This window comes from Zingiber officinale, chromosome 6B, assembly GCF_018446385.1.
Source record: "Zingiber officinale cultivar Zhangliang chromosome 6B, Zo_v1.1, whole genome shotgun sequence".
In the NCBI taxonomy this organism is placed as follows: Eukaryota; Viridiplantae; Streptophyta; class Magnoliopsida; order Zingiberales; family Zingiberaceae; genus Zingiber; species Zingiber officinale.
Window position 1 is genome coordinate 131,930,864 of NC_055996.1, and position 21,194 is coordinate 131,952,057.

General features: G+C 34.8%; 1 protein-coding gene across 2 annotated transcripts; it reads left to right on the forward strand.

Annotated features, from left to right (window-relative positions):
* The first annotated feature begins 607 nt into the window (after positions 1-607).
* Positions 608-4,878, forward strand: LOC121989566 (putative disease resistance protein RGA3). 2 transcript variants are annotated; one of them, XM_042543686.1, is made up of 3 exons: positions 608-2,550; positions 2,635-4,201; positions 4,713-4,878. In XM_042543686.1, exons 1-2 carry the CDS (start codon positions 716-718, stop codon positions 4,160-4,162), a joined length of 3,363 nt encoding a protein of 1,120 aa, XP_042399620.1. In that variant the 5' UTR covers positions 608-715; the 3' UTR covers positions 4,163-4,201; positions 4,713-4,878. The 2 variants fall into 2 exon arrangements, with proteins under 2 accessions (XP_042399620.1, XP_042399619.1); XM_042543685.1 differs by having other exon boundaries at positions 608-4,201.
* Positions 4,879-21,194: the final 16,316 nt, after the last annotated feature.

Genomic DNA, 21,194 nt, shown 5'->3' on the forward strand with positions numbered 1-21,194 from the left:
CTTCCTACGTGTCGTCTCTTTGGACCCCGACTGCATCAGATTCCATGTCGCCGCCCTCAGATCCGGCTCCTCAGTTAACTCACATCCATCTGCTTGTCAGGGCCGCGACTAGTCAGTCAATACCGCGATCAGCTCACCGATCCATCCGAGGGCGCTCCCCGGGGCCAGGGTACATCATTGTACTCACACTATATTTATTTCATTGTGCCTCTATTATTCGACTGCTTATATGTTCGCAGGACCTGCCTCGAGCATCGCCAGAGATCGGAGCAACCCGGTCGCTGACTGAAGGTAGCGTCGATCGGAGGATTTCTGATGACTTGATCAACGCAGAAGACAGCTCACCACTCGAGTCAAGAAGATACGGTCAACATTCTAGACATGTCACACCGACAAATCTATCTTCTCAGCTTCCTGACAATTGCTTCTCTTTAATCCTCTAAGCAAATTATTGCTTCTAAAAAATACAATATAATTACAGATATTTTAAGTAACGGAATTGAAAATTTGTGGTATGTGGGGTTCGGGACGTAGATTTAATTAATACTATCACTGTCATGGTGAGCTGGAATTTATAATAAATCTTAATGTAGACCCAAACGGAAGACTTCGGGAGTCATCGCCTTGCAAATTATTACTTCTCTTTTCTCCTCCAAATCTATCATTAGCCAGATCCACACCAAACAACTTCCGCATCCTTAATTCATCCGGAGCTATGGCAGGAGCTTTGGTAGGTGCCACGGCTGGCTTCTTAGCCAACAAGGTGGCAATTCTCGTCGAACTCGACGAGAAACTCAAGGCAATGGCTGGTACCAAAAGGAAGATGGAGAAGTTCAAGGAGTTGTTGACGAACATTGACTTGGTGATCCAAAACGTCGAGTCCCGCCCTTTTATCGATGATGCTGTGAAGGACTTGCTGAAGAAGCTCAAATACTTGGCCTACGATCTCGAGGATGTTGTGGATTACTACGACACCAAAGTCTTGCATAAGAAGCAGAGATCACACACTGCTTTAAGGCCGGTGCGTGATTTCTTCTCTACTAATAATCAAGTTTTGTTTAAGAGTAGGATAGGCAGCATGATAAAAGCTATAACAGAAAGTCTGGAATCTATTTTGCTGCAAAAGTCCATTCTTCTCAATTTGCCACCAGGCATGTCGCAACCAAGTCCTTACAGAGAGAACCACTCCCGCAATAGGTTTGTTGTTATAGGGAGAGAACCAGAGAAGGAGATGATTGTCAACATGTTGATAGATGACGATGATGAAAGCAGCCATGATACAGTGAAGGTCATTGCCATCGTTGGGATGGGTGGCCTGGGGAAGACTACACTTGCTCAGCTTGTTTTCCATGATGAAACGGTGAAAATTCATTTTGCAAGTTTGAGAATGTGGACAGTTGTTGAGGCTGAATTTGATCCTCTAAAAATAATGAACTCTGTTTTAGAACTCGCTACTGGTGCACCAGCCAACTACACACAAATAGATTCAGCAAGGCAGAACCTAGAAAAAGTATTAACCGGGAAGAAATTTCTACTCGTGCTGGATGACGTATGGAATGAAGATCCATTAAAGTGGGGTGTACTGAAAGCAGCCTTAATATGCGGAGTAAAAGGAAGCAAAATTTTAGTGACAACCCGCAGCCTACATATCTCTTCGATAATGGGTTCATCCAAAACCCACCAATTACAACAGTTGTCCAAAGATCATTGTTTGTCCTTGTTTCAACAATTTGCTTTTGGAGATCAAACAGTGGATCAAAGTTTGATGGAAATTGGTGGAAAGATTGTTGAGAAATGTGGCGGTGTGCCCTTGGCTGCCATTTCTCTTGGTAGCATGCTCCATAGCACTCGAGATGAATCGTATTGGTCCTCCTTATTGAGCAGTAAAATATGGAAGCGGGACAATGAAAACAACCTGCTAGCTGTACTAAAGTTGAGCTATAACAATCTCTCTCTGCAGTCAAAGAAGTGTTTCACATTTGGCTCCCTATACCCAAAGAACTGTACGATGGTAAAGGATGAATTGATAAAACTATGGATAGCAAATGATTTTGTGCGTTCAGACGATAATTTTGATGCCGAAACAATTGGCAACCACGTCTTTACTGAACTTGTACATAAGTCATTCTTTCTCTTAGCATCTTCCAAGGAGCGTGATTTTAGAGATTTTCTATGGGCATCTTCCGAGGGGTATGATCTTGGAGATGTTAGTCATGTAACCAACTGCACGATGCATGATGTGATGCATGACTTGGCACGATCAGTATCGGTAAATATATATTGGAATGATAAAGAAGATTTGGCGAAAGATATTGGAGACAGAATATATCATTTGCACATGCACAAAGATTTTGAAAATTTATCAAACACTATTCAAGCCCGGGGCAAGAAGAGATTGTACTTGCGTACCCTTATATTGAAAGATATTAGTTTAAACACCGATCAACTTGAATTTGTTTTCTCAAATTTGAAATTTTTACGGGTGTTAGATTTAACTGGCAATAAAATCAAGGAGGTGCCAACGTCAATAAGAAATCTGATACATTTGAGGTATCTCAATTTATCTCGGAATATTATTGAAGTTCTATCTGACTCCATAACCCTTCTTGCCAATTTACAATATCTCAATCTCAGTTTCAATGAGGGACTTCAAGAGCTACCAAAAGAGTTATGGAATATGCAAAGCCTTCGGGATCTTGATTGCAGGTGTTGTAATTCTGGATTTATACGCATTCCCTGTGGGTTGTCGCGACTAACTAATCTTCAAAGTTTACCTGTCTTTGTTGCTGATAGTAGAAGTGGTGCATGCTCAATTACAGAACTGGAGGATTTGAAGCTTAATGGAGAAATGACAATTAAATTTTCTGAGAATTTCACAAACTACTCTTGTGGTGGAAGAAAAATTTTACAGGATAAACATCTGAAAGAACTAAGTTTAGAGTTTAATCGTTCGGAGACAAATGACAAGGGCATGTTGGACGATCTTTGTCCCAACACGAGCTTAAAGAAGTTGGGCATATGGCATTATGGGAGCTCACAATTTCCAACATGGTTTATACAGTTACAGTCACAACTGCCAAATTTAGTTGAAGTTAGCCTTAATTATTGCCGTGGTTGTGAGCATATTCCTCCGTTTGGAAATCTGCACTTTCTTAAGAAGCTTGACTTAATCTCTACGTATGGCATTACACACCTGGGAGCTGAGTTTCATGGGAACGGCGGCTTTCCTTCTCTTCAAGAACTCAACTTGCATAGGATGAATAATTTAAAGGAATGGTCAGAGTCTCATGGTGCCGATCAGTTGTTCCCTTCACTGCAGCGGCTGCGGGTTTACAGATGTCCTGAATTGAAATGTATGCCGAGGCTTCCTAACATTCAATCCCTTGAGATATTTTACTGCGATGGGAGCCTACTCTCATATGTTGGAAGTCTCACTTCTCTTTCTATTCTCCGAGTGGAGAAGATGGACAACATGACATCTTTTCCAAGTGGTTGCATCAGAAACCTCACTTCCTTGATAGAATTACAAATTATAGGATGCGATCAACTTCTGTCTCTTCCTAGGGGTGAAATGAAGCGCCTAAAAAAGATTCGTTCATTGACCATTGACCGTTGTGATAGTTTGGCATTCTTGCCGTCAGAAGTGGGACGTCTCAATTCTCTTCGTTTTCTACGGCTCGCAGGTTGTCCAAGGATAAAATTGCAGCCATACGAAGTCGTACAAATATTGAATTCGGTACATGAGTTTGAAATAACGATTTGTGGCAAGAATGTCAATTTACATGAGCAACTACAACGCTTATACACGCTCAGAGAATTGTTTATAACTGGCGAACATGATATCTATAGCGACACCCAGTTATGTATCTGTTGTTGTGAGGAATTGGAGTCATTGATGATAGCAGATCCAGCAAGCAGTGTGCTACAACATCTATACATAAATGGAATTTCCAATCTCACGAAGTTGCCTGACTGGCTACAGCATCTCGAGTCTCTTCGTTTTCTGTCAATCCACAACTGCTCACAACTAGGAATGCTGCCACGGTTTTTGGGGTTGCAAACTTTGACAATTAGTGACTGCCCGCAACTGAAAAGAAGATACGAAAGGGACAGCGGCGAAGATTGGCCGATCATCTCACATGTGCCATATGTTGATATTTAATATGCTCCTCAGATTCAGCCGATCGACATAGTTCAAAAGGTACGTTAGAAAACTATTTTAGTTGCAGTTTCCTTTTTTTTTTTAATTGAAAAATGATAGTATTCAAAACTTCTTCATTCAATAATAAGCTGAATGCAGAGCACTATTAGAAAGTTTTTAAAATTAAAAATCATTTTCAAGACAAGGAAAAAGGGAGAATTCTTAGAACTTTCTGAAGTCTCGTAGAAAAAAAGGACAAAATTTTGACATTCGATGAATATATTATTAAATAGAGTACTTATGTCTTGATAAAATGTACAATTAACGAAGGCACTAAATACTTTGCCACCATACACAACACAAAATGCATTTGTAATTCAAATGTGTGAATATTGTTTGGAATACTCCAAAAATAACAATTAAGATGACATTGAATAAGCATTAATTCAATTATTTTGTAGTCTTGTTACCTTTCCTTTTAGTAATATTCAATTATGATTTTTTTTTTAAATTTTGGCTCATTAAATTCATTTTGTGCTCACCACATCCTTTGCTTTTCTTTAACCTCTAGATTCATTGGCAACGGTTCGACTGCGCATGAGATCTTAGTGGTTGCTCAAACCTATATACATTGTGTCTTATGAAGTCCTTTTATTGCAAGTAAATTTGTTTTGGTTGAGACTTTAAAATTATACATGTGATTCAATATATGCCACACTAGACTTCATTGCTTGATACATTATGATTTTTCTCTCTCAAAGGATTATTGCTGTGTGAGATCTTGTTGTTGCTTTATGGTGTCTTTATGTTGTAATAAATAAACTACTTGATATTGACATGGAGTTGGATATTATGTGATTTGATCCTATTATTTGCATACATTGTAGTTTTTTTCTTATATGATGATGCTCTTTTGTATAAAATAGAAAAGGTTCTGTTAAAATATTTCTATGAAAGTCAATTAAAATCGACACAATAAGACTCCAAATAAAGGAATTCTCGAGAACAGTATTGTGGCAATCTTTGTAAAAATGGTACCTAATTTATTTTGAATAAATCTCATTGATAAACATTTACAAGCTAAAATCACAAGAAGTCCACAACAACATGTGAGCATTATTTGCCATCTTAAATCCTTGATAATAGAAAACTAATGGCATGATCACTTTTTAATTAAACGACTGGATAACACAGTGAAATCATTTTTTTTCCTAGGAACATAATCCTTGGCTATCGTTTGGGTTAGAGGAGGGTGTAACTAGAATTTTTCAAGTTGAAAGGAGTGTGATTTCGTCAAGATAAAACTAAGAAACTCGAGTAGGAAACCAATAAAGAGAGGTACATGATTTGGAAAATTTGCAAAGCTACTCTACCTCAATAATCTGTTAAAATTCTCAAATCTAACGAGAGAATATCTTACTGTTGAAAGGGACCAGAATAAGTGCCGTACCTGAGATTTTCTGGGCCTGAATCAAATTTTAAAAATGACCCCTTAAAACGGACAAGAGTAAAGTATAGAAAAATCTCCAATCACAACTTGAATTTTACATGTAATCCTCATTCTTAAAAAACTTTGTTTCCACTTCCTGCATGCAAAGTTTTATTTGCTTCAACTCTCTGATGCAAATATTGTGACTTAATTGCCCCTCAGATTTTTTAGGTACAAAAGGTCCAAAAATGAGTATAATTTAAAGAAAATCTAGTATATTTTCTATCCAATTGAGTATCATTTAAAGAAAATCTAGTATATTCGAGTATATTTTTAATTAAAATTGTCCTTCATATATTTTAGGTATAAATAGTTTTAAAATGAGTATAATTCCTATTAAATTCAGTATTTTAAACTAGAATCGAGTATATTTTCTATTAAATTGAGTACGATTTTTTTCCTATTTAATATAATTCCTCCTAAATTCAGTACCATTTAAAAAAAAATCTAGTATATTTTTCATCCAATTGAGTATCATTTTAATAAAATCTAGTATATTTTACATCTAATTGAATATCATTTAAAGAAAATCTAGTATATTTTCTATCCAATTGAGATAGATAAACAATCGTACTCAATTTAATAGAAAATATACTAGATTCTAGTTTAATGTACTGAATTTAAGAGGATTTATACTCATTTTTAGACTTTTTATACTTAAAATATCAGGGATAATTAGGTAAGTATATTAGACTAGGGAGTGAAAAGAAAGCTTTTTTTCAATGGGGAGTGCATACAAAATTGTGTTTGTCAATGGGAACTGCATGCAAATTTTCCCAACGGACAACAAGTAGGCAATTGGTACAACTCCTGAGATTTGTCTCAGGTCTGGCTCTGACCCGAATCACAGTAGGCAATTGCTATAACTCCATGTCTAATGGACCATGATTTTGTCGATTTAATTTCATCTTGCAAGTTTTTTTTGGATATAAGAAGGACAAATAATTATGCATTAATGTAAGGCTTACTTATCTCTACAAGTAACCCGACCTAAGAACGGGCCTGGGATCATAATAAGAAGAACAAGGCTTTAAACAATCCAAAATAAAGAAAGACCTTATGAATTTTGAAGGTGTGCCTTCTGAGTGGTTCATCTAAAACCATGCTATATAAACTCCATGCCTTACATCCTCTGACTACTAGAAGCCACAACTTACACAGAGGAGAAACTTGAATTCACAGCATAAGTTCCGGTTAGAGATTCGTGGCAAGAAAGTCAAGTTACCTGGGCAACTGCGCAATCAGAATTGTTAATAAGCGATGAATATGGTATATTTTTCTATTACCTCAAAGCCACGCAGTTAGGCATTTGTTATTGTGATGAATTGGAGTCGTTGATGACAAGCCAGTAGCAAGCACTACTGTGCTAGAAGATCTATACATAAATGAATTTTCCAATCTACATTACCTGAGTGGCAATAGCATCTCAAGTCTCTTCGTCTTTTATCAATCCTATTAGAAAGAGTGCCAAGGGATTTGAAGGATCTACATCTGGAAGATTTGAGGCTTATCAACTGCCCACAGCGGGGACGAAGATGCCGAAAGGTGCATCATCTCACATGTGCCACATATTATTATTTGTCAAGTTTCTCAGTTTCGGCAAGACATAGCACAACAGATAAGCTAGAAAATTATTTTAGTTGAATAAAATAAATTATGAATTCATATTATTGTTGTGAATACTCTTAAAGTAACTAGTAAGATAGACTATAAAAAAAAAATACTAAAAGATAATACCATAAAGATAGCCATTTTAGAAAAAATCATTATGATTTTAATAAAAGATGATAAAATCATTATCTTTGAGTGTTTATATTATGCAAAAGATAACGATTTTATACTATCTGTTATAATTGAGCTCATTTTTTAATCAACATTTTTTATGATGATTTTTTTATACAATCAACAAAAGATAACGATTTTATACTATCTCGAGGCGCGCCTCTTAAATATGAGGTTGATTACTAAACTACTGATACACTCATATAATATGTGATAACTATTAATATTTCACACACACAAATATCGAACCACTAGCCATAAACTACATAATATGACAAGCAAAACAATACCATGATAAAATTAATAAAAGTTTCAAACTTTCAAGTTTCAACTTTCTAATCTAAACTAACAAAGTTCATCAAAACAAGTATAATAAGTCAAATTAATCATCAAACTCAAAATCATCCTCATCGTATTCTTCTTCTCCTTCTTTATCTTCTAAGTCTTAGAGATGAGTGTCTCATAGAAGAAGATGTATTTTCCTTCTCAACTTGTTTAAGCCTAGCATGTGAACTAGAGGTCACGGATGCAATGTTTTTTTTCTCTAGTACAATATTCAGGCTCTTTAGCTCCACTAGCTCTAGCAACGACATCTCATGTCAAGTCATCACCTTCAAAAATCAACTCATCTTCTTCATTATCACTTTCTCCATCCATTCTACCCATTAACCATTCATTACTGTCATCAATATCCGTCAAAGAGATGGGGTCAATCTTATCACGTGCATCATATCGAAGTTTTAAGACACGATTGTATTTCACAAATACCAAATCATTTAAACGTTGTTGAGCTAGCCTATTCCTTTTTTTGTTGTGAATCTATAAAATGTCAAAAATCATAATAAGTATAATAAAATAGCAAAGATTATTTTCTACTTATAAAGGTAACATACTAATAGTATTATACATTTATATTTATTACATACCTGCTCAAATACACTCCAATTGTACTCACAGCCGAAAGCACTACAAGTGAGGCTAAGCACTTTAATAGCAAACTTTTGTAATTCTGGAGTATTTGCTCCATAGCATTCCCACCATTCTGTTGGAGATAATGTTCTTCTATGTCTAATTGTCATATTCCTCCCAAATAGCCCTTCTGCCTTTCGATATATAGAGAGTTGGGTAGTGATTTTATCTTGCTCAACAGCGCTTGAAACCAATCTCTCCATAGTTTCAAACAAATCATTCACCACTTCTCCACAGATATTTGAATCTGTGTATGAATAAAAAAATTCTGGATTCAAATAATGTCCTGCAGCATGCAGAGGCCAATGAAGTTGTCATTCCTATCTCTTATCAATGATCTCAAACATTGCTTTGTATTTTTCTTCTTTCTCCTTAAAGGCCTTCATAATTGTTTGTTTTGCCCTATCCATAGCCTCATAAATATAGACCATTGCAGGTTTTCTTTCACCATCAACCAGTCTCAGAACACGGACTAAAGGGCCATATATCTTTAAAATATGCACAATACTGTTCCAAATCTAAGTGTCATAATGATTTTAGCTACCTTCTTCCCTGCCGCTTCATTTGCCCATTTAATCTCTGTCCAATCCTTTGAAATGAACACTTTTCTTAAATTTTGCTCCTATAAGTGCATCCTTTCAAGAGTGAGAAAAAAGTAGCAAATCTTGTGACACCTGCCCGACAAAGCTCATTTTGTCTTGTGAATTGCCTCAACATATTTACCATGCCTGGGCGAATATAAATGTAAGCATTTACACTCATTGCTTTCTTCAATGTTACTTTAAAATTAGGCAATTTTCCAATATCTTCTAAGAACAAGTCGACACAGTGAACAGCACAAGGAGTCCAATATAGGTGTGACCTTTTTTCTTCTAATAATTTTCCTACAAAAGAAGTAAGAAAACTAGATAAGTTTAACATAAATAAGAAAAAGCATATTGATAAGAAATATTTAAATATATTCTTACCAACAAGCACATTGTTACTTGCACTATCCATAACAACTTGAACAACATTTGCTTATCCTACACGCTCCACAAATCGATCAAACAACTGAAATATTTTCTCTTCAGTTTTTGTATAATTAGAAGCATCAACCGATTCAATAAAAACTGAACTTTTAGGAGAATTCACTAAAAAATTAATCAATGTCCTCTGCCTTTTGCCTGTCCACCCATCTGCCATCAAACTACAATCATACTTGGCCCATTCTGTTTCACAAGACTTAATGTAATCATTTGTCACACTATCAACAGTCTTTTTTAGAAAAGGAACCCGTACCTCATGATAACTAGGTCCTTTTAGACCTACACCATATTGGTCAACTAAGTCCAACATCCTTTTGAAGCTTGAATAATTAACGGTATTAAAAGGAATTGCCGCATCATACATCCACTCAGTTATAGTCATACAAGTTTTTTCCCTCAATTCTTTCTTGTATGCCTCATTTATCGTAGTTTGTCTCTCTTTACCCTTTCTACTTTCAACATTTTTTTGCACATTAGGAGCAAAATATGTATCCATTGGACCTATTTGTCTTTACCTTTTTTTGCATATTCACTGATCTAGACTTGTACTTATACTTATAGGCGGCACAGCTTTAGCTCCAATATCATCCATATCAATATCATCACCAAGAGGGTCTACATCCTCAAAGTCTAATGTTGCAAGTTTAGAAAGAGTGCTTTTCTCCGTCTTTTTCTCCATGAAATTTTTTATTTCTTCACGTACATGAGGTGGACATTTTTTATAAGTCGTAATATTTTGAAACCCCCCCAACAAGATGTTATTTTGCACTATAGATACCCCTTTTGTAACTTTTTGACAAAAGTTACAGATCAAATCATTTTGTTATTCGGATTAACTCTCTGAAAATAATTCTATGTCGGATCTTTTGATATATATGTTTAAGTATCACTACTACCTTTCATGATAATTGAGTAAGAAAATAGTCTGAAAAATCAAAAACAAAATAAAATCAACACTGTGCCAGCAATAGAAAAATACTGTACTAGGTTACCAACAATAGAAAAACATGACAAAAACAAAAAGAAAAACAGAAAAAAAAGGAAAAATAGGACAAAAAAAGCAAAACCGGACAGCAACAAGAACACTAAACACGAACCAACAAATTATGCTTCTAATTGAAAAATCTTTAGTTCGCAAAATATGCTTCTACTAGTGAAAACAAAGAAACATTATTTTCCAGTATAAATGGTAAATTAAAAAGGATGGATTAGTAAATCAATTTCTACATAGGGAAAATTTTCAGTTGCAAAGTAATAACAACAGAAACATTACTTTCCAGTATGAGCAAGTAATAATTAAGTAAAATAGACAAAATTTTCATACCTCTCGCTTATCAACATATGCTCTTTCTGTGATCTTGTTTAGTTTATTATCACATCTACTATTATTAAAAACCTAAAATGCAAAAAGAACTGAAAGAATGATTTAATATTGAACAAATTTTTGTCATATATAATATATGACAAACTAAGTAAAAGAAAATGGATTATGTTTCTTAGCAAACTTGATATCATGATGAATGTAAATGTGAGAAGGTAGACAATATTTTTGCAAATTGCATCATATCTATACTGTACCACTGTACAGCAATAGAAAAATAGAAAAAAAAATAAAAAGAAAAATAGAAAAAAAATAGGGAAACAAAACAAAACCGGCCAGCAGCAGCAAGGACACTGAACACAAAGTAGCAAAAATAGAGAATCAGAAAAAAAAAATAAAATAAAATAAAACCAGACAACAGTTAGCATCCAAAAGATCCAGAAGACAACTTGGAAAAACAGGGAAAAAAAAAATAAAAAACAGCAACTCAGCAAGAACACGAAACTCAACAAGGAAGAGCATTCGGTTAATTTGGTTAATTTGATATTAATTTTGTATACATTCTTTTTTTTATTATTTTAAACAAATTTAGTTAATTCGATGTTAACTGAAATAACTAATTCGGTTAATTCAATTTTAGTAAAACTTTAATTTGATTCGGTTAGCCAACACTAAATCGATTTTCGATTAATTCGGTTAATTTATGAACCGAATTAACCGAATGCTCACCCCTACCAGCAAGAAGAAAAAATAGAAAAAGGAGAAGAAAAGAAGGTACCAGAACAAAGAGAAGAAAAGAAGGAGAAGGAAAGAAGAAGAAAAATTGAAAAGTGAAAACGAAGAAGAGAAGAAGAAGAAAAGAAATAACGGAAGAAGAGAATAGAAGAAAACAAAGAAGCAAAGAAATAAGAGAAGAAGAGAACAGAAGAAAAAGAAGAAGAGAAGAAGAAGAAGTGAAGAACAGAAAAATAAAAAAAAAAAAGGAAAAACGCATACCTAGGTATGATGGCGCGACTCAAGTAACGACGGCGGCAAACGGAAAGCTACGGGAGGGCTCATGTTCAGATTTCTTCTTCTTCTTTGCATTCGTTTCTTCTTCCCTTTTATCCTTCTCTTCTCCGTGCCCTAATTCCAAACCAAATCAAATGCTTTTTTGGTTAAAAATCTTCACGATCGCACCTCGATAGCGCATCAGTTGAGTTGCAAAGGCGCGCGTCTGACAAACAACGCCCGCCTCGTGGGGGAAAAAGCGTTTTTCCTAGCACCTTGTGCGCCTGACACCTCGGGCGCGCCTCGGGCGCACCTTTAACAACACAGGATCCACTTGTAAGCTACTAAGAGATTGTGTTTATAGCCTTATACTCTTCTTCACACTCTTTTAGGGATTTATGTCATACATCTTGTATGATGCGAGATTGATTATCTGTGATGCTTCTTAGTTTCGTTTCCATATAGGTTTTCTCAGCATCAGATTTAGCACAACTTGTTAAATCTCTTGAGCCTAAGACATTTAGTGAATAACTTTCTGTTTGATTAACTTGAAGTTCTGTAAAACTAACTGTTTTATATAACCAATGTTATTTGTATTGCAGTGATACTTCTCAGCCTATGACCAGCAATGGATTTTTTATTGTCGGGGTTTTAGGTTTCATTACGTGGCCGTGGGGTGCGCATTAAGTTATCTTGGATCATAGATAGTTGTTCCCTTGTTGAATTGGAGGTCATGTAATTTATTGTGCTGCAAAAGATCAGTGATATTGGCCTTTTTAGAAAGTGTGGAGCTATAGACTTAGATTAAAGTTTTGACATTTGATCCAGATGTCTTTTGCTTTTAAAAAGATGTTTAGTGTTGATATTGACAATTGTTTACCTACTTTATGGTCACAAATGTTAAGGCATTATTCTGTGGATAAACCATACGTTGTATATGTGAATACATGATAAGTTACCATTGTAGTGCAAAAGAGTATTCAAGTTATTTAAGATTAACCAGTTTTATTTGAGTAACCTTTATGCTTGCATAGCATTTAAATTTGTTCAAGTCAACTTTCTTAATTCATATTTACTACTTTGTCTAATGGTTTTTGTTTCTGATGATACTGAATCTTTTCAGGGATCACTGTCAAGTAAAATCAATGCCTTGGGTGAAGGATCTGAAGTGAGACATATGTATGTTTTATTAAACGTTATTAACTCTTACATTTAACTAATTGTTACATTGCTTGTCTGCCTGGAGAGAAATGAAAACAGAAAATACAATAGGTGATTGAAAAAGTTATTCTGAATTCAACTAAATACAACATGACCTTATAATTTTTTTGTTGTGTCTGTAGCTCCTCACAAATTATGGAACTAAGTTCTCTCATTATCTCGAGTATCATTTTAGTAGGTTAATCATCAATTTCAAATGTCAATTTTAGTCGAATGGTGCAGCATCTACCTATTCATTACTTCCCTGCTAAGGACAGATTGCAAAACAGGGTCTTATATCTGCAAAACCAAATGCAAACTTATTCTCTCTAGATTATGATTTTTATTGTACGACCCATTTTGCTCTTTGTTTTGTGTTTGATTTGGAAGGTTGGAAGGCTCGATACCTTTTGTAGCTATTCTCCTGATGGGGTGAAGAAGATGACCAAGAAAGATCTCACTCAAGAGGTATTTCTATTTTCCCTTTCGCTTTATCTCAGTAATCGTTTTCATCTTGAGTTGGATTGAAAATTTTCTAACCAATCAAGATATCGGGTAAGTCTACTCTGCCCCATTATGGATCGGTCCGTCTGACAGTCTAGAGGTGGAGGTGAACGCTTTAAATGTCTCATGTTTTAATCTCTCTTCTTCATACACATGTTAAGTAATAAACTCATTTAATGATCATTTCTTCTTTGTTAATATGGTAGCTAATCTTATTGTCTAGACATATATATAAATGATATATGAAATAAAACATAAATAGGACACAAAAATAAAATAAACCATGAATATTGAGATATCTGAATAACTTTATGTAAGACTGAAACTAATTATAATATCAAAATAATCCCTGTGCCTTTAAAACTGGAGACCAAGGGCAACAGACAGTTAGTCAAATAGATAAATGGATAATCAGAAAAGATGTCCATAAATTTAATCTTATTTAAGAAGTAAAAGAATACAATGTATTATTACAACTTTTACTTCTTCTATAAGTTCTTAAATAATATACATAATTATATATTTACCAAAATCTAACATTTATTTGTTAGAGTTAGAATTTTTCTCCATATGTTATCATCAATTAAGATAAATTTTCAAGTCTTACTTTGTAATCATCAAATATATAGTTTATCAGTGGTATAATATCAACAAAAGTAAATATCATAAATCATGTGAGTATTAGCATATATATTAATTGTTGGATCATAAAAATGCTAGAGGGGGTGAGTAGCGTTCGTTGAAAAATCGTTATCGAGTAAGCAGTGAAAATAAAATACGAAAGCAACACCAGAAAAAAGACACGAGCGGTTTTTACTTGGTTCGGAGTCTTCGGTGACTCCTACTCCAAGACCCAGGTCCCGCGGACGTATCGATGGGCAATCCACTAAAAATCTCTTCTGGTACACACGGAAGAGAGAGTCAAGTACACAAGAGTTAGATTAAGTGCAACAAACTGCACTTACCCTTTTATAGAAATTAAGTACATAAAAATAACTGTTACCAACACTCTTATAAGAATGAAAATGATGTGCTTCATGTTGATGTCTATCTACCATGTTAGTTAGAGCCCTAGAGCCAATCATTTGATGATTGTATGGACTCATGTATATCATATTCTTGTATATATATTAAGGCATTTGGTTTTTGGTTATTATGCTTATTTGTATTAGTGCCAGATAAAATAAGTATAGTAACGTCCTTGAGTAGAAGGTTCTTACCTATATCAATCGATTGGTTGAATCGATAGTGAGATGATATAGGGAACACTACTCTAAATCATTCCTAGTCGAGTATTAACATTCAGGGGCAATGTTAATACAATAAGACTAGCATGTAGGTCAGCTCGATGACTTGATCTCACAAGTCATGGATATAGAGATATCAAGCTGACACATGGGTATGCATTAGAGAATGTATACTGAATGACCCGCCATGAGAAAGTATCATGGATCGTTATATGAGTGTCATATACTTTCTCATGTGGCTATTAGTATGACTATTAGTCCTTTGACCTGAAGTCACCATGGATCCCTACATAAGGAGTTATGTACTTTGGTTTCGTCAAACGTCACCCGTAACAGGGTGGACTATAAAGGCGATTACTAGGTATGTAACAAATTATGCAGAGGGATGTGAGTGATGTAGATGAGATCTATCCCTCCCATATGACGGGAGTGTTGGTTGCTACTCGGAAAGCCTAGAGGTTCCACTGTACAAAAATTTTGTACAAAGGTCTGAACCTTTTCCTAGCTACCATGTGTTCTTTTAAATTAAATTTTGGATCGCCTGCGGAACTTAACACGTTTGATCCAAAACTTAATCTATTTGTTCTTTTAGGTTTTGACTTGGATCTCCTGCGGAACTTAACACGTTCGACCCAAATCACCTTAAGTTATTAATTTCATTAAATATTAATTTCCATAATTGGTTCCCAGTACTGACGTGGCGAGGCACATGGCCTTCTTGGATATGGGAGCAACCACCACCGACTAGACAAAACCTTTTATAGAAATCTAATATTTAATTTCCTAAAATAACTTTAGGTTAACCGAAAAGAACAATCAAATCACAAGGAAAAATAAAACAAAGAACACTACTTGAAAACATATTGAAATACTAGAATCGTAAGCCTCTTGTATTTGGTATTATTTCCAAAATAACTAGTATGATGCGGAAAGGAAAAATACTAGTTATACCTTTTAGAAAGACCTCTTGATCTTCTACCGTATTCCTCTTCTAACCTCGGACGTTGTGTGGGCAACGATCTTCCGAGATGAGAATCCACCAAAGCACCTTCTTCTCCTTTCTTCAAGTTTCGGCCAAGCACAAAGCTTCCAAAAGATGAAGATCTTTTTCCACCAACAAAGCTCCAAGGGATACAAGCTTTCTCTCCTTCTTCTTCTTCTTCTCCAATTAGTATCCGGCCACCACAAGAGCTCCAAGCAAATAGAGAAGGTTCGGCCACCACCAAGAGGAAGAGAGGAAGAGAGGTTGGCCGGCCACAACACCAAGGAAAAGAGGGAGAGAAATAATAGAGGTTGTTCACCATGAAGCCTTCTCTACCCCCTCTTTTATAATCCTTGGTCTTGGCAAATAAGGAAATTTAATTAAAAACTTCCTTAATTCTTTTGCCATGAAAAGGAAAAATTTATTTAATTTAAAACAATTTTCCTTTTCTCAATTTACATGGCCAGCCACACCAAAGCTACAAACAAGGAGAGTTTTAATTAATTAAAACTTCCTAATTTGTCTCCAGAAATTTATAAAATTTCTCCAATAATTTAATCCCTTCATGATTGGTTTATAAAAAAGAAATTTAATAAATTAAAATCTTTCTTTTAAACATGTGGATAAAAATAAAGTTATCTCTAAAAATTAAAATCTCTTTTAATCTACAAATAAGGAAAGATATCAAATCTTTTCTCAATCTTTTGTAGAAACTAATAAAAGAGAATTATTATTTTTAAAATTTCTTTTAAATCATAAACATGGTTAAAAGGAAAGTTTTCTTAAAATTTAAAATCCTCCTTTAATCAACAAATAAGGAAAGATTTCAAATTTTAAACTCTCTTTTAAACATGTAGATGATTTACAAATAAGGAAAGTTTTTACCAAAAATTAAAACAATCCTTTTAATCTACAAATAAGGAAAGAGATTAATCTCTTCTCTTAATCTTTTGTAGAAAGTTATAAAAGGAAATTTTTAATTTTTAAACTCTCTTTTAAAATCATGATATCCACATAAGAAATAATTTTAATACAAATCCTTTTAATATTCTAGTGGCCGGCCACCTAAGCTTGGGACCCAAGCTTTGGCCGGCCACCTACATGGCTCATCCACTTGGTCTTGGCCGGCCCTAGCTTGGGTTCCAAGCTAGCTTGGCCGGCCCCATTGGATGGGTAAGAAGGTGGGTATGCGGTGGGTATAAATCTCTATATACTAGAGGCTACGATAGGGACCGAGAGGAGGAATTGGTTTTGGTCTCCCGATGAAATTAAGCATCCCGTGTTCGCCCCGAACACACAACTAAATTTCATCAATAATAATTCATTCCACTAAAGAACTATTATTGAACTACCGCACCAATCCCAAATTACATTTTGGGCTCCTTCTTATTATGAGTGTGTTAGTCTCCCTGTGTTTAAGATAACAAATGTCCACTAATTAAGTAAGTTACTAACAACTCGTTTAATTAATATCTAGCTCCAAGAGTAGTACCACTCAACTTCATCGTCATGTCGGACTAAGTCCACCTGCAGGATTTAACATGACAATCCTTATGAGCTCCTCTTGGGGACATTCTCAACCTAGATCACTAGGACACAGTTTCCTTCTATAATCAACAACACACACTATAAGTGATATCATTTCCCAACTTATCGGGCTTATTGATTCATCGAACTAAATCTCACCCATTGATAAATTAAAGAAATAAATATCAAATATATGTGCTTGTTATTATATTAGGATTAAGAGCACACACTTCCATAATAACTGAGGTCTTTGTTTCTTTATAAAGTCAGTATAAAAGAAACGACCTCTAATGGTCCTACTCAATACACTCTAAGTGTACTAGTGTAATTATATAGTTAAGATAAACTAATACCTAATTACACTACGACCTTCCAATGGTTTATTCCTTTCCATTATGGTCGTGAGCTACTGTTTATAATTTATAAGGTACTGATAACATGATCCTCTGTGTGTGACACCACACACCATGTTATCTACAATATAAATTAATTGAACAACTACATTTATCATAAATGTAGATATTTGACCAATGTGATTCTTATTTCTAGATAAATGTTTATACCAAAAGCTAGGCTTTTAGTATACACTCTAACAATCTCCCACTTATACTAAAAGACTAAGCTGCCATATCTGCTGCCATACATCTGATTCCCATGCCTTTCAAAAAGCTCTTGCCTTAAGGACCTTAGGTTATCATCTGATGCAATCTAGGCGGCAACAACTTCTCCTCGTTATACAATTTCTCGTATTGGGTGGTACTTGCGCTCTATTGTGTTTACTTGCCTTATAGACTTATGGTTTCTTCGAGTTTGCTACTGCACCAATATTATTACAATAAATTGTAATAATCTTTGGACAAACCAGAAATCATATCTAAGTCTATCTTGAGGTTATTGAGTCATTCAGCTTTTATGGCTACCTCAGAGGCTTGCCATATACTAAGCTTCTATGGTGGAGTCCAGAAAAACATCTATGCTTATCACTCTTCCATAGTTATGACTTTACCTCCTAAAGTAAACACAAAACCCCGAGGTCGACTTATTATTGTCCCTATCCGATTGGAAGTCAAAATCCATGCAGCCCACAGGAACCAAATTAACTGCCTTGTAAGCTAGCATATAATCTCTAGTGCCTCTAAGGTACTTTAATATATGCTTTACTGCAGTCCAATGTCCTTGTCTAGGGTTACTTTGATATCTGGTAACTATGCCCTTGGCAAAACAGATTTCTGATCTCGTGCATAGCATACATTAGGCTTCCAACAGCCATAGCATAAAGAACTGCCTTTATTTCCTTTATCTCCTTTGATGTCTACAGAGACATATCTTTAGATAAAGTTACTCCATCCTGAAAAGGTAAGAAACCTTTCTTGGAGTTTTGCATGCTTAAAACGAGCAAGGATTTTTCTGATATATGAAGCTTGGGATAAGTAAAATATTCTTTTCTTGCGATCACTTATTACTTTGATCTTAAGAATATATACATTCTCCCAAGTCCTTTATATCGAATTGTTTGAACAACCATACCCTTACTTCTGACAACATTTTGATATTGTTTCCAACTACCAAAAATGTTATCTACGTATAGTACAAAAAATACCACCACGCTTTCATCACACCTTTTGTATACACAAGACTTATCCGGTTACTAAATCCATAGATCTGGATCACTTTGATAAACCGGATGTTCCAAGACCTTGAAGCTTTACCTCAGTCCATAGACTGATTGAGCTTGCACACAAGATGCTCTTAGCCCTTTGCAATGAACCCTTCTGGTTGCTTTATATGGATGCTTTCTTCAAGACTTCCATTAAGGAATGCTGTCTTGACATCCACTTGCCAAATAGATAAAAGAATCCGGATAGACTTAAGCATGGCTACCAGTAAAAAAGTTTCCTTTTTCATCAAGCCTTGCTGTGAAAGTTACTACCTTCCTGTCTATCCCTCTTTTCCTATTATAGACCTTTTTACACCCAACGACTTTTACACCATTTGGTGATTCTACAAGCTTCCAGATTTTATTAGAATATATATATTCTAATTCTGTTATTCATTACTCTTTGCCAAGATGCTGCATCTTTATCTTGGAGTACTTCATCATATGACCGGAGATCAGGTTCATGTCCTCCAGGGATCGAATCCAAAAACTCTCCCAAAACATGAACCTATTTAGGTTGCCTAACAACCCTCCCACTACGACAAGGCACTTTCTGCAATTGTGTATCATTTGTGATACGTGTTGCAGTTTTCTTGTGGTATCTCATCTTGTATAGTTGGTACTAGGTTAGACATGTCCTTTATTATTTCCTTAAGAACAAATTTACTTATGAGCATGTGGTTCATTATATAGTCCTTTTCTAAAATCAGTCATTGATGCTAACAATGACCTTCTGATTTTAAGACTATAAACCTACTTTTGTTTATCTAGGATAACTTACAAACAAGTGAACTCCTATCCAACTTATCATTGTCTCTCTTTAACATATGTGCTGGATTACCCGAATCCGAATATGCTTCAAAATAGGTTTTCACCTATTCAGTAATTCTATATGAGTAGAAAGTTCTAACTTGGAAGGTACTATGTTCACTTTCGTTTTCAGAGTTTATCCTTAAAACAAATTTGGTAATTTTCTGAATAACTCATCATCTATCTAATTATTCCATAAGAGTCCTTTACCTTCTTTCTACTACACCATTTTATTGGGGTGTACCAGATGCAGTTAGTTGGGATTGAAATCCAACTTCTGATAAGTGACTCCTAAAATCTCTCAAGAGGTACTTGCCACTACGATCTTCCATAGTGACTTTTTACTTTAACATTTCTCCGCATCAACCTTGTACTCTTTGAACTAATCAAAGTACTTAGTCTTGCGGTACATTAAGTAAATTTATTTGTATCTTGAATAGTTATCTATAAAATAGATGAAACATTCAATACTACCTCTTGTCTGGATAGTCATAGGATCACACAAATTAGAATGAACCGATTTCAACATATCTTTGGCTTCATACCCCTTAGACTTAAAAGCTTCTTGGTTATTTTTCCTTCCAAGTAAGACTCGCAGGTTGGAAAGATTTCCACTACTAATGAACCAAAAAGTTCATCAGCTACCAATTAATCCTACTCAAGTTAATATAACCTAGCCTTAGATGCCAAAGATATATTGGTTCATTTCCGAAGGTTGCTTCCTCTTAAAGTTTAGAAGATGTGTTATAATTTTCATTTATTACATCGTAGGAGTTATTGGATTATAAATTGTCAACCAACATACCAGAATAGATAACTTCTCTATTTTTCTTGATAACAACTTTGTTATCAAAATAGACACAATATCTATTCTATAATAGTTTAGAAACTGAAATCAGGTTCTTTCTAAACTTAGTACGTAAAGACAATTTCTAATAATCCATATTTTATTCTTATCAAAGGATAAACATCTCCCACTGCAACAGCTACCACTTTTACAGTAGTGCCCATGTGGACGGTGATTTACCTTTCATTTAGTTGTCGGGTTTCCTGGAACCCTGCAATGAATTGCATACATGATTAATGGCATCTTGTATCTACACTCCTGGTTCTGGTAGATAACACCATTAGACATGTTTCAACTAATGAATTAAATACACCTAAACTGTTCTTAGTTCTAAGAAGACAGTCTACCTTAATGTCCAAGTCCTATTTCCAATCATTACAATTGGGACTACTAAGTCTTTTTCTATAGTATGACTACTAGGGATTTGACAAACATCCTAAGAATCACAAAAATATTTGGTCAAGATCAACTCCTTAAAATCATCATGAATTTTGTGTATACAAAATCGAAGAGGAGATTTTATTCATTAATTTTATTATCTCGTCAACTTTACTTTATGACGAATAAAATTAATAGTTGATCTGTCTTTGATCAAATATTTGGTCAAAGCTCTTTGAATTTAAAATAACATTGATTCCTCAAACAATATTATTTAAATTTACCAACACCTCAAACACCGTGAATTTTGCATGCCACGTTA